The sequence below is a fragment of the Neoarius graeffei genome, chromosome 17 (assembly GCF_027579695.1).
Source record: "Neoarius graeffei isolate fNeoGra1 chromosome 17, fNeoGra1.pri, whole genome shotgun sequence".
NCBI classification, from domain to species: domain Eukaryota; kingdom Metazoa; phylum Chordata; class Actinopteri; order Siluriformes; family Ariidae; genus Neoarius; species Neoarius graeffei.
The window spans coordinates 14,148,680-14,165,964 of NC_083585.1; the positions used below are offsets into that span (position 1 = coordinate 14,148,680).

The following is a 17,285-nucleotide window of genomic DNA, read 5'->3' on the forward strand; positions in this document are numbered from 1 at the left end:
ACCAGCAAAAGTAATAGCCTAACTTTAATATTTTACCGAAACGATGAAGAAAACAGGCTCAAGCTTTATGAAGTCTGCCAGAGTACATCTCTGAGCTCAAAGTGGTGGAGCAATTGCGCTCTAAAACTCTATACCTCCTCCTTTTGGATGTGAGGGTTCATTACATTTACACACTTCTCTTGAGGATCCAGCTCTAAAATTTACTAAATCACTTATCCATAAAATTCGAAAAAAAAAAAAAAAATCTCCTCCATGATTTATGACTCATTTCAACTTCATATATATAGTTTCCTGGCGGCCCACACAATGAACTGTTGGCTGTTTTAACGTTAAACCCCCCGCAAAATGTCACTATAGCAACTATTGATGCTGCTAATAGCCCTGTTATGCCTTGCAGATAAGTACATTACTGGCATTTAGCAGACACTCTTATCCAGAGCGACGTACAACATACCCAGAGCAGCCTGGGGGTAGGTGCCTTGCTCAAGGGCACTTCAGTCATTCCTGCTGGTCTCGAACCGGAAATCGTTTGGTCCCAAAACTGCTTCTCTAACCATTAGGCCATGTCTTCCCCCATAGGTAATTAACGCCATCGATTAATCTCAGCTGATAAACAGGAAGCTGTGTGATAACAATGAGTTAAGATAGAGAAGTCGAAATGCCTAATATACAGTGTATATATTTTATAAGTTTAGAGTCTAAGCCTTGGATTTAAATAATGACATTTCAAGAATTAATAGCTAGGAGACAGGGGCTATACAGGACGCGAGGAACAGCCTCAGCTTTTTTCTTCTTTTTTCCTAATGTTGGATCAGAGATGTGAGTAGGAGGAGAGACCAGTTCAGAGATTAAAAATAGCCTCTAATACCTCTTTTTTTCCCCTCAGCAGAATTGGACAGTATAAAGAGCGTCGTGTATGTAGTGGACACAGAATGCACTGAGAAAGCGCACACAACATTACTCTATAGTGTCCTGGGGCTGGATCAGGGTATGTGGACCAAAGAGGAATATAGCTACTGTAGATCTTCTCTGATGAAAGCATAAGCTGGATAATTGATTTGTCTAGAACTCAGGACTGAGGCGAGTCGCAGGATAAAGCGCGGGACACAAGGCTGGATCACTCTCTGCATCAAGTCCGTCTGAGTCTCTGACTGTCGAATAAAATGTGTCCGTGGTATTCTATCGTAGTTTTAGCTGCTTGTGTATCGAGTGTAAAAGTTTCTGAGGCTTCTGAAGCAGAAGAGATCGTGCCTGTGTATTTCCCAGGACGCACCGGGAGACGCGTAACGAAGAGAAGCGAAGATCAGCCGAGTTTCATTCTCACTGCTTTCGGACGCAATTTCACACTGAATCTCCAACCGGACACCAGCTTTATATCTCCGTCAATGAAAGTGTATCATATCAGAGCGAAGGATTTCTCTGCAGCCGGAGCAGAGAGACAGGTGTCAGTCTCTGACCTAACAGATATGACCATGAGTAAAAGTGCAACAGCTGGATCAGAACTGCGAGGCTGCTTCTTTACAGGAACTGTTGACTTTAATGATGATTCAGCTGTGTCGGTCAGTCTCTGTCATGGCATGGTAGGAGTTTTCATTTCTAACGGAGAAGAGTACCAGATCAAACCCAAGCGCTTTGGCACGGGGACGCACAAGAGCGCACTGGACCATCCCCATGTGATCACAAGGCAGCAGTTGACCAAAACGCTTCACTCACTTCCTCAGGCAGATAGTGAAAGTTTCCCGATGTCAGGTAAACACAGCAGGGTGAGCTCAGGGGATTCCAGACGCAGGCGCTTTGTCTCCATGCCGAGATTTATCGAGACTCTGGTGGTGGCGGACGCTTCAGTGTCGAGATTCTATGGAGAAGACACAGAGGCGAGTGGACAGACACCACACACATGAGCAGATGTCAAGAGATCATTTCAGAACGCATGCTGCGCTATTACATGCCTTGCCCTGGATTACACCTGATATCAGTGGGCAAAATAATCATAATGGTGCTGTAGAGATCTTTGGAGAAATGTTCCTACACAGTAAATGATTTGAAATGTCTCATCTCATTATCTCTAGCCGCTTTATCCTGTTCTACAGGGTCACAGGCAAGCTGGAGCCTATCCCAGCTGACTACGGGCGAAAGGCGGGGTACACCCTGGACAAGTCGCCAGGTCATCACAGGGCTGACACATAGACACAGACAACCATTCACACTCACATTCATACCTACGGTCAATTTAGAGTCACCAGTTAACCTAACCTGCATGTCTTTGGACTGTGGGGGAAACCGGAGCACCCAGAGGATACCCACGCGGACACGGGGAGAACATGCAAACTCCGCACAGAAAGGCCCTCGCCGGCCACGGGGCTCGAACCCGGACCTTCTTGCTGTGAGGCGACAGCGCTAACCACTACACCACCGTGCTGCCGATTTAAAATGTGTTCAATAATAGTTTTCGTCTCAATCCAAATGACTATCTTATGATTAATTAGGAACAAGGAATAAGGCCAAACACTATAAGAGGTCCATTATCCAACACTGAACGTTTTTACAAAAGAACACATTCTATAAAAAATAATTTTCTGCCTTCCTCTTTGACATCTTACTACTTAAAGGAAAATGGGTACTAAATTTTTATTGATACCAAGTTATTATTTATATGGGCTAAACTTAGCACTGTCACCTCAGAGCAAGAAGGTTCTGGGTTTGAGCCCAGTGGCTGAGGGGGGCCTTTCTGTGTGGAGTTTGCATGTTCTCCCCGTGTCTACTTGGGTTTCCTCCAGGTGCTCCAGTTTCCCCCACCATCCAAAGACATGCAGTTAGATTAACTGGCTACTCTAAATTGCCCATTGGTGTGAAATGTATGTGAATGGTTGAGAGGAGTAAACCTCTATAAAATAATCCAGTAGAAGACAATGCGAAACCACTACTGTAATTCTTCCCGAGGCACTTGGACCTGCCATCAAGCAGAAAAAAAGCTTAACTAAGTGAAGTCTATAATGACCTTTATAGTTTATCTCAGGAATTATATTTGCCCCATTGCCTCTACTACATTTTTCCTCCCAGAAAATATATTCCCAGAAAAGCAAAAATCATTAAGTGAGTTTTGCAGATTATATTCAGATGTGTAAATGCATGCACCATCTGGAGAAAGGAAACGCATAATGTAGATTCAGGGTTAGGCTCACTGGATTGACAGCCAATTTAACTTTGTTTTCTTAAGAAAAAAATTCACATGCACCAGCCAAATGTATATTGTGCAGCTTCCAGCTATGTGAGAGGTCTGTAAAAATAAACCTACAGCTTAATTCATTGATCCGTTTTTGGATTTGAAGATGTTTCTGGAAGCATTTTTTGAGCATTCCATGCTGAATGATGTCACTGTGATGTTGGCATTTAAAACTGTAGATGACCTAATTTGATCTGAATGTATATTTAATCCTAAAATATGATTCAAAAGCACTTAAAAAACAAGCTTGGTAGTCATGATTAATACAGAGCCTATTTTCTTCCTTCTAACAGCATTATGTCTTGACCTTGGTGTCCGTGGCTGCTCAGATTTACAAGCATCCCAGCATTAAAAACTCACTGAACATGGTGGTAGTGAAGTTGCTGATAGTGGAAGACAAGGAAGTTGGACCATCTGTCTCCAGTAATGCAGGCTTGGCACTGCGTAATTTCTGTTCTTGGCAGCAGCAATTCAACCCATCCAGCCAGAGGCATCCTGAGCATTATGACACTGCTCTGCTGTTCACTAGAGAGGTGAAAATAAAATAATTGAGCTCTAACTTTTAAATCCTGATGCTTTTTAACCAGTGGTGTATGCTTGCTACTGTGCAGACACTCTGTAAGGTGTAGACATGAATTTGATTAACAAGCTGTGTCATGTCTAGCTATGATTCAATTTACATGAGGCTAGGTGGAAAAGATTCCAGGTATGTTGTTAGGACTCTGTTCAGACACCACACTCACCGTTAAGCTTTGTCACTTGATAAGTATCCTGTCTGCCAGAAATATTTCTTTCACTTTATTATGGAAACACAAAAATGTTTATTTCTCATCAGGAAGCATCATGAAGTGAAGCGGATTTAAAACATAAATCTGTTCATTTTGTTCCGACAAGGACATTTGTGGCCATCAGAGCTGTGACACACTTGGCATTGCTGATGTGGGGACCATGTGTGACCCTAAAAGGAGTTGTTCTGTTATTGAAGACAATGGACTACAGGCTGCCTTCACTGTAGCTCATGAATTAGGTGTGCATATACTTAAAGCATATTAACAGACCTAATGTTCACATATAATACCAGTCAAATGTTTGGACACACCTTATAGGTTTTTATAGGTTTTTCTGTGTGTGAGGAACATATGGAATTATGTGGCAAACAAAATGTGTTTTCATATTTTAGATTCTTCAAAGTAGCCATCGTATTCCTTGTTGACAGCGTTCCACACTATTGGCATTATCTTAACTAGCTTCATGAGGTAGTCAGCTGGAATGCTTTTTAATTATTAGGTGTGCCTCATCAAAAGTTAATTAGTGCAATTTCTTTCCTTCTTAATGCGTTTGAGATCAAACAGTAAATAGTAAATAAACACAGAAAATAGCCCTATTCCGGGGCGGCACGGTGGTGTAGTGGTTAGCGCTGTCGCCTCACAGCAAGAAGGTCCTGGGTTCGAGCCCCGGGGCCGGTGAGGGCCTTTCTGTGTGGAGTTTGCATGTTCTCCCCATGTCCGTGTGGGTTTCCTCCGGGTGCTCCGGTTTCCCCCACAGTCCAAAGACATGCAGGTTAGGTTAACTGGTGACTCTAAATTGACCGTAGGTGTGAATGTGAGTGTGAATGGTTGTCTGTGTCTATGTGTCAGCCCTGTGATGACCTGGCGGCTTGTCCAGGGTGTACCCCGCCTTTCGCCCGTAGTCAGCTGGGATAGGCTCCAGCTTGCCTGCGACCCTGTAGAAGGATAAAGCGGCTAGAGATAATGAGATGAGATGAGAATAGCCCTATTCCACAACTGTAGTAATCCATATTATATCAAGAACTGCTCAACTAAGTAAAGAGAAATGACAGTCCATCATTACTTTAAGACATGAAGTGTCTTTTAATTAATAAAATTAAAGAAGAACATTTAATTATAAGGTGTGTCCAAACTTTTGACTGTTATAGGTTAATAGGTGGTGTACAACCACCTGCTGTATGTCAGTGCATCCATTAATTAATATTTTCTATGTAGGCCATGTGATGAGCATGCCTCATGATGATTCCAAGAACTGTGAGAGGTATTTTGGAAATCTTCCCAAGCACCATGTTATGGCTCCAGTATATACTAGCTTCAAAAAGAAGTCCCCTTGGTCCTCCTGCAGTGCATTCTACATCACAGAGTTCTTTGACAATGGTCACGGTATGCATGTAATTTTATCTGTTACATTTATTCATTGTAGGCATACTTAATACCTACATACAATATAATTTAAGAGAAGTGATTATTATTATTATTATTATTTTCAATTTATATATAGCACGTTTCACAAACCCAAGGACACTTTACACAGGAGTTGCCAAAAAAAAAGGGCCACACTAGGAAGAGTAGTGTGAGGTAAAGAGGAAAGTTTTCAAGTTAGCTTTGAAAGAAGAGAGAGTGGAACAGTCACGAAGTGATTGTGGTAATGAGTTCCAAAGTTTAGGAGCAGCAACACTGAATGATCTGCCACCCATAGATGCCAGTTTAAAATGTGGAACAGTCAGAAGTCCGCAGACAGAAGATCTGAGGGAGAATATTAAGGCAAATATTTTATCTTAAAGCTTTTAATTTATATAGCTGTGCTGCTGAATCTGGCTGAACTGATTTTACAAGTTTATAATCAGCATAGAAGTGAAAGCCAACATTATCTTGGCTATATAGAAAATGAGAGCAATAAGAGACCTAAAACAGAACTTTGTAGGACCTTATTTTGCCCCTTTCTCTGAAGGATCATAATGGAAACAGTAAGTTAAATATCTTTAAAAAAATTTTGTTGTATTTATAGCACAGATACTGAGCCTTGCAAAAGTATTCATCCTCCTTGGTGTTTGTCCTGTTTTGTTGCATTACAAGCTGGAAATAAAATGGATTTTTGGAAGGTGAGCACCATTTGATTTACACAACATGCCTACAACTTTAAAGGGCAAACTGTTTTTTTTTTATTGTGACACAAACAATAATTAAGATGAAAAAACAGAAATCTGGAGTGTGCATAAGTATTCAGTATGTTTCAGGTCATTGTCCTGCTGGAACGTGAACCTTCATCCCAGTCTCAAACCTCTGGCTGACTCAAACAGGTTTTCCTCCAGAATTGCCCTGTATTTAGTGCCATCCATCTTTCCTTCAGTCCTGACCAGCTTTCCTGTCCCTGCAGATGAAAAATATCCCCACAGCAAAAGGCTGCCACCACCATGCTTCACTGTAGGAATGGTGTTCTCAGGGTGTTGGGTTTGCGCCACACATGGCATTTCCCATGATGGCCAAAAAGATCAATTTTTGTCTCATTTGACCAGAGAATCTTCCTCCATGTGTTTGGGGAGTCTGCCACATGCTGTTGGGCAAACTCCAAATGTGATTATTTTTTAAGCAGTGACTTTTTTTTTTTCTGGCCACTCTTCCATAAACCCCTGCTCTGTGGAGTGTATGGCTTAAAGTGGCCCTATGGACAGATACTCACATCTCCACTGTGGATCTCTGCAGCTCCTTTAGTGTTATCCTTGGTATCTTTGTTGCATATTTGATTAATGCCCTCCTTGCCCGGTCTGTTAGTTTTGGTTGGCAGGGCCTTCTCTTGTCCGGTTTGTAGTGGTGCCGTATTCTTTCCATTTTGCTGTAATGGATTTAATGGTGCTCTTTGGGATATTCAAAGTTTGGGATTTTTTTTTTTTTATAACCCAACCCTGAGCTATACTTCTCCACAACTTTGTCTCTGACATGTTTGGAGGCTCCTTGGTTCTCATGTTGCTTTTTTAGTAGTGTTGCAGAGTCAGGATCCTTCCAGAACAGGTTGATTTATACAGATATCATGTGACCGATCATGTGACACTTTGATTGCACACAGTTGGATCTTAATTAACTAATTATGTGACTTATGAAGTGAATTGGTTGGACCAGCTTTGGTTATTTAGGGGTTTTTATTTAGGGGTATTTAGGACCAGAACTGGTTATTTAGGGGTTTCATATGAAAGGGGGTGAATACTTATGCACACTCCAGATTTGTTTTTTCATCTTAATTATTGTTTGTGTCACAATAAAACAACAATTTGCACCTTTAAAGTTGTAGATATGTTGTGTAAATCAAATGGTGCTCACCCTCCAAAAATCCATTTTAATTCCAGCTTGTAATGAGACAAAACAGGACAAACACCAAGGGGGGTGAATACTTTTGCAAGGCACGGTATGTAGAATCGAAGCATAACAAAACCATATCATGCTACGCAAGATCTATTTTCATTTAAAAGCTATCTATGTTAAGAAATATTTCAGTTCTTCCTTTGAAAAAGTAAATGTCTCTGTAATATTGATGTCATCTATTTCATAAATTTATTTATTTCCCTTCTATTTTACTGTAGCATTTGAGGTGGGAAATCTTTTCCCAAGTGGCTCTTGCATTCATTTGGATTTGTCTGCTTAGCTCACTAGTCCAGATGTGCATTCCTTCAGGTCTCCCTAAACGTCAGCAAAGGGAATCAGACATTCCAACTATTACACAATATGCATTTCTCTGGTTTATGGTGCTCTCTTTCTCACTACTTATTAACAGGAGACTGCCTACTGGATTCCCCTGAAAAGATTTTGCCCTTGCCCACTGAGTTACCTGGTGTGATTTATAGCCTGGACCACCAATGCCTGCAGATCTTTGGAGAGAATTTCTCACACTGTCAAAATGCCTCTGCTGGTGACACATGCAGCCAGCTGTGGTGCCAGGAGGAAGGCCAGTCTGTGTGTACCACCAGAAATGGGAGTTTACCCTGGGCAGATGGCACAGATTGTGCCCCCAACAGGAAGTGCCTGGATGGTGTTTGCACTGCATCTGAGGAGGCAAAGGAACTAAAGGTAAATAATGTTACCCAATACTACTACTACTACTAAATAATAATAATAGGGTGGCACGGTGGCGGCACGGTGGTGTAGTGGTTAGCGCTGTCGCCTCACAGCAAGAAGGTCCTGGGTTCGAGCCCCGGGGCCGGCGAGGGCCTTTCTGTGTGGAGTTTGCATGTTCTCCCCGTGTCCACGTGGGTTTCCTCCGGGTGCTCCGGTTTCCCCCACAGTCCAAAGACATGCAGGTTAGGTTAACTGGTGACTCTAAATTGACCGTAGGTGTGAATGTGAGTGTGAATGATTGTCTGTGTCTATGTGTCAGCCCTGTGATGACCTGGCGACTTGTCCAGGGTGTACCCCGCCTTTCGCCCGTAGTCAGCTGGGATAGGCTCCAGCTTGCCTGCGACCCTGTAGAAGGATAAAGCGGCTAGAGATAATGAGATGAGATGAGATGGGTGGCACGGTGGTGTAGTGGTTAGCGCTGTCGTCTCACAGCAAGAAGGTCTGGGTTCGAGCCCCGTGGCCAACGAGGGCCTTTCTGTGTGGAGTTTGCATGTTCTCCCTGTGTCCGCATGGGTTTCCTCCAGGTGTTCCGGTCCGGTTTCCCCCACAGTCCAAAGACATGCAGGTTAGGTTAACTGGTGACTCTAAATTGACCGTAGGTGTGAATGTGAGTGTGAATGGTTGTCTGTGTCAGCCCTGTAACGACCTGGAGACTTGTCCAGGGTGTACCCCGCCTTTCGCCCGTAGTTAGCTGGGATAGGCTCCAGCTTGCCTGTGACCCTGTAGAACAAGATAAAGCAGCTAGAGATAATAATAATAATAATAATAACGTGAAGCATTTTATCATCCTTTCAAATATTTCTTCTTCCTCTTCAAGTTCAAAGTGTTTGTCATATGCACAGTAAGGACATGTCCTCTTGCACAATGAAATACTTAGTTTGCTGTTCACCATGAATGCCAATTACAAATACAACCCCGATTCCAAAAAAATTGGGACAAACTACAAATTGTAAATAAAAACGGAATGCAATAATTTACAAATCTCAAACTGATATTGTATTCACAATAGAACATAGACAACATATGAAATGTCGAAAGTGAGACATTTTGAAATTTCATGCCAAATATTGGCTCATTTGAAATTTCATGACAGCAACACATCTCAAAAAAGTTGGGACAGGGGCAATAAGAGGCTAGAAAAGTTAAAGGTACAAAAAAGGAACAGCTGGAGGACCAAATTGCAACTCATTAGGTCAATTGGCAATAGGTCATTAACATGACTGGGTATAAAAAGAGCATCTTGGAGTGGCAGCGGCTCTCAGAAGTAAAGATGGGAAGAGGATCAACAATACCCCCTAATTATGCGCCGACAAATAGTGGAGCAATATCAGAAAGGAGTTTGACAGTGTAAAATTGCAAAGAGTTTGAACATATCATCATCTACAGTGCATAATATCAAAAGATTCAGAGAATCTGGAAGAATCTCTGTGCGTAAGGGTCAAGGCCGGAAAACCATACTGGGTGCCTGTGATCTTCGGGCCCTTAGACGGCACTGCATCACATACAGGCATGCTTCTGGATTGGAAATCACAAAATGGGCTCAGGAATATTTCCAGAGAACATTATCTGTGAACACAATTCACCATGCCATCCGCCGTTGCCAGCTAAAACTCTATAGTTCAAAGAAGAAGCCGTATCTAAACATGATCCAGAAGCGCAGACGTCTTCTCTGGGCCAAGCTCATTTAAAATGGACTGTGGCAAAGTGGAAAACTGTTCTGTGGTCAGACGAATCAAAATTTGAAGTTCTTTATGGAAATCAGGGACGCCGTGTCATTCGGACTAAAGAGGGGAAGGATGACCCAAGTTGTTATCAGCGCTCAGTTCAGAAACCTGCATCTCTGATGGTATGGGGTTGCATGTGGCATGGGCAGCTTACACATCTGGAAAGACATCATCAATGCTGAAAGATATATCCAGGTTCGAGAGTAACATATGCTCCCATCCAGACGATGTCTCTTTCAGGGAAGACCTTGCATTTTCCAACATGACAATGCCAAACCACATACTGCATCAATTACAGCATCATGGCTGCGTAGAAGAAGGGTCCGGGTACTGAACTGGCCAGCCTGCAGTCCAGATCTTTCACCCATAGAAAACATTTGGCGCATCATAAAACAGAAGATAGGACAAAAACGACCAAAGACAGTTGAGCAACAGTTGTCCCTAAACTTGAGCAACTTGTCTCCTCAGTCCCCAGACATTTACAGACTGTTGTAAAGAGAAAAGGGGATGTCTCACAGTGGTAAACATGGCCTTGTCCCAACTTTTTTGAGATGTGTTGTTGTCATGAAATTTAAAATTAGGTGATTTTTCTCTTTAAACTGAGAAAATTTATCTTTTAAACATTTGATATGTCATATATGTTCTATTCTGAATAAAATATGGAATTTTGAAACTTCCACATCTTTGCATTCTGTTTTTATTTACAGTTTGTACTTTGTCCCAACTTTTTTGGAATTGGGGTTGTAAATAAATAGGCGGAAGAAATGATACAAAGTAAAGGCAATGTAGTGCAAAAAAATAAATACAGTACAAAATAAAGGTAAATGTAATGCAAAATAGGCAGTATAATACAATATAATACAAAAGTATAATATAATAAGGCAATGATTGGACGTAGCAGCAAGAAAGGGCAGTAACATGCCAACAAATGTAAACAGTCAAGGACAGTTTACAGGGAGGTAGTCCATGGTTATAGACTTCTGTCAGCTTCTTATTCTTCTTAAATAGCTCTTCATGAGATTCTTATACACATCTTGGTACTATCATTACGTGTCTATATTTTTTAATCACTTTTTTATCATTTAAAACTTACTTGATATTCTTTCAGTGACGAGAACCTTGTAGAACACAGTGCTTTGACCTCACATTTGAAATTAAGCTGTGAACAATGACTGTTAATGTGAATTTATCTGGCTGTATGTGGCTGCAGAAGGTGGTGGATGGAGGCTGGGGAGAGTGGGGATTGTGGAAGCCTTGCTCTCGCTCATGTGGTGGAGGAGTAATGTTCTCGTACAGAGAGTGCAATCAGCCAGCACCTCAGAACCGAGGGAAATATTGTGAGGGACAGAGAGTTCGGTATCACTCCTGCAACACACAGGCTTGTGAAACCAGCCATGGTACGTTATACACTACCCTCTGCTGAGCAGTATTCCCTATTCAGGTCTTCAGATATCACTTTTTCATTGCATAAGGTGGTAATGCTGTCAAATTCAGCAAATTACCAAACTCTTCTTGAAGTTAAAGGCCTTTTAATTTCATAAAATCGGTGAAATTTAGTTCCCTCTGAAGTTTGGTCATTATGATGTATGATGTTTATTTCTCAAAAACATCTCACCCCCCCAAAAAAAAAAAAAAACCCAGGCCATTCTGTGGCTGGGAAGTTATTTAATTTGAGGGGATTCCCTAGCAAATAATGTGCCTGAAATTGCTTGCTTCACACAGTCAAGCAGACAGAGAAAGTCCAGTGTGTGCATGCAAGTTTACTTGCTTCTTCTTTTCCTTCTTCCTTTGGGTTTTATGGCAACTGACATCCAGTGTTGCATTACTGCCATCTACAGGTTTATCATGACTGTGCTCTGACAGTTAGATAATTCTGTCGCTAAACGAACAACTGATTACACCGAGGTGCTCGCTGACTGTCAATATTTATTAGTTTGGTCCTGCATTTCCTTTCCTTCGCAACATAATGTCTCTTTTTCTCACTTTCCATTACTATAGTCTGTCTTTCACATTTCATTTGTGTCCTCCATTTTTCTCTCCTTTTTCAAATTTGTATCCCACAATGCTTTGCGCGAACAGGGAAAGCCCACCATGTGATGCATGATGTAGTATCTTGAATTGGGTAATGGTGAAGCAGGAAAAAATATTGGAGAATTTAGGGCCACATGGCCCTAAATTCATTAATTGTTCTATTAAAAAAAACCTAATAAAATTGAAAGTCCATGATTTGAATTCAGTGGCTTTTGGTCCACTAAACAAAAATAATTGGGTGTCAGGGAAAATTCTTTTTATTACCTAAAGTTGAAAAATCTGAAAGGCAATTTACCTTTAAACATGGTGTTTTCGAAAAGAGAAAATGCAATGCACATTGGAAGGAAAGCTTGGAAACTCTGATAGAGAGAGAGAGCTAGTGGTGACTTGCATAATTTTGTTCTGCATAACAGGTTTCTCATGTCAAATGATGGTTAATTACAGGGAAGAGCTTCCGTGAAGAACAGTGTGAGAAGTATAATGATCCCAATCACTTTGATATTCATGGAAATGTCAAGCAGTGGATACCAAAATATGCTGGTGTATCACCACGGGACCGGTGCAAACTCTTTTGTAGAGCAAGAGGCAGCAGTGAATTCAGAGTGTTTGAAGCCAAGGTAAATACTTCACTGACTTCACTTGTGATAAAGATATCTGAAATTCATGCTTCTTTTTAAGTTAGTTAATGGCATCATTGTTTTAAGGTCGAAGCCTTGATAAGTTCTAATTATAAGTACTTCTTAACTGTAGGTCATTGATGGAACAGCATGCAGCCCAGATTCTACATCAATCTGTGTCCAAGGCCAGTGCATTAAAGCTGGCTGTGACCTCCAGATTGGCTCCAGTAAGAAGCTTGACAAGTGCGGTGTGTGTGGTGGGAATGGCCTTAGCTGCAGGAAGATATCAGGCTCATATAATGCAGTCCTGTGAGACCACTAACCTTAATGCTTTACCATAGTCTCTGCTATGATAATAAGCTATTGCACATCACTAATTTAAACTCTTCTATTTTCAGCCAGGGGTACAGTGATATTGTAACAATCCCAATAGGTGCAACCAACATTGACATCAAGCAGCGGAGCCTCAAGGGCAAAAAACACGATGGGAACTACCTAGCTATCAAAAGAGAAAATGGTGAGTATATACTCAATGGCAACTTCTCTGTGTCCACTGTCGAACAGGAGATTCCAGCTAATGGGGCTGTGCTCAAGTACAGTGGCTCAGCGACCATCTTTGAACGGATCCAGAGCTTTCGCCAACTCAAAGAAGCCATCACCATCCAACTTCTGTCTACCACTGAAGAGACAACCCCAGCAAAAATCAAATACACATTCTTTATCCCCAAAGGCATCTCTTTCAGTAAACCAAAAGAGCAAAATAAATTTGTTCACATGGTCCACCCTTTTGGTATTCCACAGTGGGTTGTGGGAAAGTGGTCAGAGTGTTCCAAAAGCTGTGGTTCAGGATGGTCTCGGAGAACAGTGGAGTGCACAGATGATGTTGGCATTTACTCGAACCATTGTGACAAAGAGCTCAGACCTGCAGACATCAGGCCCTGTGCAGATCTTCCATGTCCTATATGGCAAATAGGTCTATGGTCTTCATGTTCCCGAACATGTGGTCATGGGGAACGCCATCGCAGTTTGCACTGCATTGATTTCACTGGCAAGGTTGTTGACAAAGAAAAGTGTGATTCTTCCAAGCAACCCAAGCCGGTATTTGGAGAGTGTATGTACCAAGAATGCTAAACACACATAAGCAGACTTTCACTTTAAACCTGTCTTGAAGGGCAAAAGTCCAGTCATCATTAATTCATTAATTCAGCCTATTAGGTTAATGCTAAGGTTGGAAGGTTCTTAAAAGGTGGTAAAGTACCAAACTGTGCTGGACTCTAGCCATCTGGGATTTAGTAGAATGACAAAAAAAGCACTACTAATCTTCTTGACAAGGCTTTGAAGCAAAGCAGGAAAAGCTTGATTTTAGGATGAAGAACTAAACCAGTCCAAATGACATGACTTTAATGTGTTTGAATGAAGTTGTGTATTCTCAAGTGCTGTTTCCAACATTTATTTAAAACCACTATTGCTTAATTTCCAGTAGAGAGCTACCTCAAATGGATATAATATTTTAATCAGCATCCTCCCAACTGGTTGTGTTTCCATACAGTGAAGCTGCAAATTACTACAGACCAAATAAATCAGTATCCAGGCATTTTGACTTTGGGATAAATATTAGGGAACTCATTATCTTTTTTTAATTTTATGGTACATTTGAATGTCATTTTCATAAACAGTAACCACTCTCCTACACCCAGTCAAATTAATGGCCTTTCTTATTACCAGTTACAAAGTCATTATGGCACTTGCTGTATGGTTTTTGCCCAAAGCTAATAGGATTGTTGTGATTTGTTCTGAGAATAGTAGTAAACTGATTATGAGTATTTTGACATGATAGTCAATATGGCTTTCCCACTTTTTTTTCTGGAGTAATTTAAGCTAAATAGTTTAATCATGTTTGTGACATGCATTTACTGAACATCTACATTACCAGAGGTGATATAAGCATGGTTTACTGATTTTAAAAAAAAAATGGTCAGAGCCTTCAATCATTTCTGCGTTGTCATATGACATAAATTTTATATGAGTATTCCAGCTATGTATATTACATGTATCAAACATATCGAAAAACAGTATTATATATTATCCCTTCAGTGAAGGTCTATGCTATTTTATTATTTCATAACATATTGATATTTATTATTTGTTTTTTTAAAGTGTATATGTTTTAAATGGACACAAAATAAAAAGCAAATTTCTTGTGGCGCTGTCTGGATTTTCTCATCAGGAAAGTAAAGGAATTAAAATGCACAAAATTGTGACAATATTTTTATGGGTAGACATATGCTAAAGATACAACATACCAAAGGTTTGTGGACACCTGACCTTCACACACCTACAGTAGGCCTTCCCTAAACTACTGACACAAAGTTGGAAGCATTGTATTGTGTGCTGTAGGATGGATTTGTATTCTCTAGCATTACAATTTCCCTTCACTGAAACAAAGAGACCAAAACCTGTCACACAATGTTGAGCACAAACTGAGCTCCATGAAGACATGGTTTGCTAAGGCTGGAGTTGAAGAACTTGAGTGGCCCTTACAGAGCCCTGCCCTCAACCCCTCTGAATTACTTTGTGATGAATTTGTATGGTGACTTCACACAAGGCTTCATCACCTGGCATCAGTTCCTGGCATCGCTAATACTCTTGCGGTTAAATAAACAAATCCCCAGAGCCATGCTCCAACATCTAGTGGAAAGCCTTCCCAGAAGACTGGAGGTTATTATAACAGCAAAGGGGAGGATAAATCTGGAATGCAATGGAATGGTCAGGTGTCCACACACTTTTGGTCATATACATAGTGTATGTGAACGTTTAGTGTACTCTGACATGTCTCCACAGCAAACATTTTTAAAAAATTTATCAGTTTAGCCACGTTCACAATTAGTTTATCACAGTATTGTCTGTACATCTCTTGTTATAAATTAGAACATGAGTTGATAGAGTTTATTTCCTATGTTTCATGTTTACGTCTGTACTATATAATTCCATCATTAATTTACAGAACATTACAATCACAATATTATGCCATGTACAGTGGCATGCAAAAGTTTGAGCACCCTTACTGAAAATGTCTGTTACTGTGAATAGTTAAGTGAGCAGAAGATGAACTGATCACCAAAAGGCATAAAGGTAAAAATGAGACATTTCTTTTCAGCATTTTCTGCAAGATTTATGTATTATTTTTGTTTTGTACAATTGGAGAGTGAAAAAAGAAAAGGAACACCATGTGTAAGTTTGGGCACCCCAATACATTTGAGTTCTCAGGTAACTTTTACCAAGGTTCCAGACCTTAACTAGCTTATTGAGCTGTGGCTTGTTCAAATTCTTTGTTAGGAAAGGTCAGATGATGCAGATTTCAAAGCTGTATAAATTCTCTGACTCCTCAAACTTGTCCCTAAAATCAACAGCCATGGGCTCCTCTAAGCAACTCCGTCGCATTCTGAATAATAAAATAATTGATGCTCACAAAGCAGGAGAAGGCTACAAGAACATAGCAAAGTGTTTTCAGGTAGCCATATCCTCAGATTGTAATGTTATTAAGAAATGGCAGTTAACAGAAGCAGTGGAGATCAAGGTGAGGTCTGGAAGATGAAGAAAACTTTCTGAAAGAACTGCTTGTTGGATTGCTAGAAAGGCAAATAAAAGCCCCTGTTTGACTGCAAAAGACCTTCAGAAAGATTTAACAGACCCTGGAGTGGTGGTGCACTGTTCTACTATGTGGCAGCACCTGAACAAATATGACCTTCATTGAAGGGTCATCAGAAGAAAACCTGCATCCTAGCCACAAAATTCAGCATCTGAAGTTTGCAAATGAACATCTAAATAAGCCTGATGCATTTTGGAAACAAGTCCTGTGGACTGATGAAATCAAAATATAACTTTTTGGCCACAATGTGCAAAGGTATGTTTGGAGAAAAAAGGGTGCCAAATTCCAGGAAAAGAACACCTCTCCAACTCTGAAACATGGGTGTGGATCGATCTTGCTTTGGGGTTGTGTTGCAGCCAGTGGCACAGGGCACATTTCATTGGTTGAGGGAATCATGGATTCAAATAAATACCAGCAAATTCTGGAAGCAAACATCACACCATCTGTAAAAAAGTTGAAGTTAAAAAGAGGATGGGTCCTACAATTAGACGATGATCCAAAATACACCTCAAAATCTACAATGGAAAACCTCAAGAGGCACAAGCTGAAGGTTTTGCCCTGGCCCTCACAGTCCCCTGACCTAAACATCATTGAAAATCTGTGGATAGATCTCAAAAGAGCAATGCATGCAAGACAGCCCAGGAAAATTGTAGAACTGGAAGCCTTTTGCAAGGACAAATGTGTGAAAATCCCCCAGGTAAGAACTGAAAGATTATTAGCTGGCTACAAAAAGTGTTTACAAGCTGTGATACTTGCCAAAGGGGGTGCTACTCAGTACTAACCATGCAGGGTGCCCAAACTTTTGCTTCGGGCCCTTTTCCTTTTTTTGTGATTTTGAAAATGTAAAAGATGAAAATAAAAAATTGTTTTTGCTTAAAATATAAAGGTAATAAGTCATCTTTAACTTTATGCCTTTTGGAGATCATTTCATCTTCAACTTGCTTAACTGTTCACAGTAACAGCAATTTTGACCAGGGGTGCCCAAACTTTTGCATACCTCTGTATCTGTCATTATATAATACCATTTTAATCCATCTCTTTACTTCCTTTGTCGTTTCTAAAAGGCCTTCAAATGAAGATGATGTAAACAATATCAACTAAATTTTAAAAGACAAAAGCATACAGTGCTCTAGCAAGCTGAAAAGC

At 40.7% G+C, this 17,285-nt stretch overlaps 1 protein-coding gene across 1 annotated transcript; it reads left to right on the forward strand.

Moving 5' to 3' along the window:
• Nucleotides 1-896: 896 nt before the first annotated feature.
• LOC132901394 (A disintegrin and metalloproteinase with thrombospondin motifs 8) lies at nt 897-14,565 on the forward strand. The gene is made up of 9 exons (XM_060943748.1): nt 897-1,874; nt 3,517-3,756; nt 4,118-4,250; nt 5,227-5,394; nt 7,778-8,070; nt 11,053-11,239; nt 12,318-12,490; nt 12,624-12,799; nt 12,889-14,565. Exons 1-9 carry the CDS (start codon nt 1,164-1,166, stop codon nt 13,619-13,621), a joined length of 2,814 nt encoding a protein of 937 aa, XP_060799731.1. The 5' UTR covers nt 897-1,163; the 3' UTR covers nt 13,622-14,565.
• Nucleotides 14,566-17,285: the final 2,720 nt, after the last annotated feature.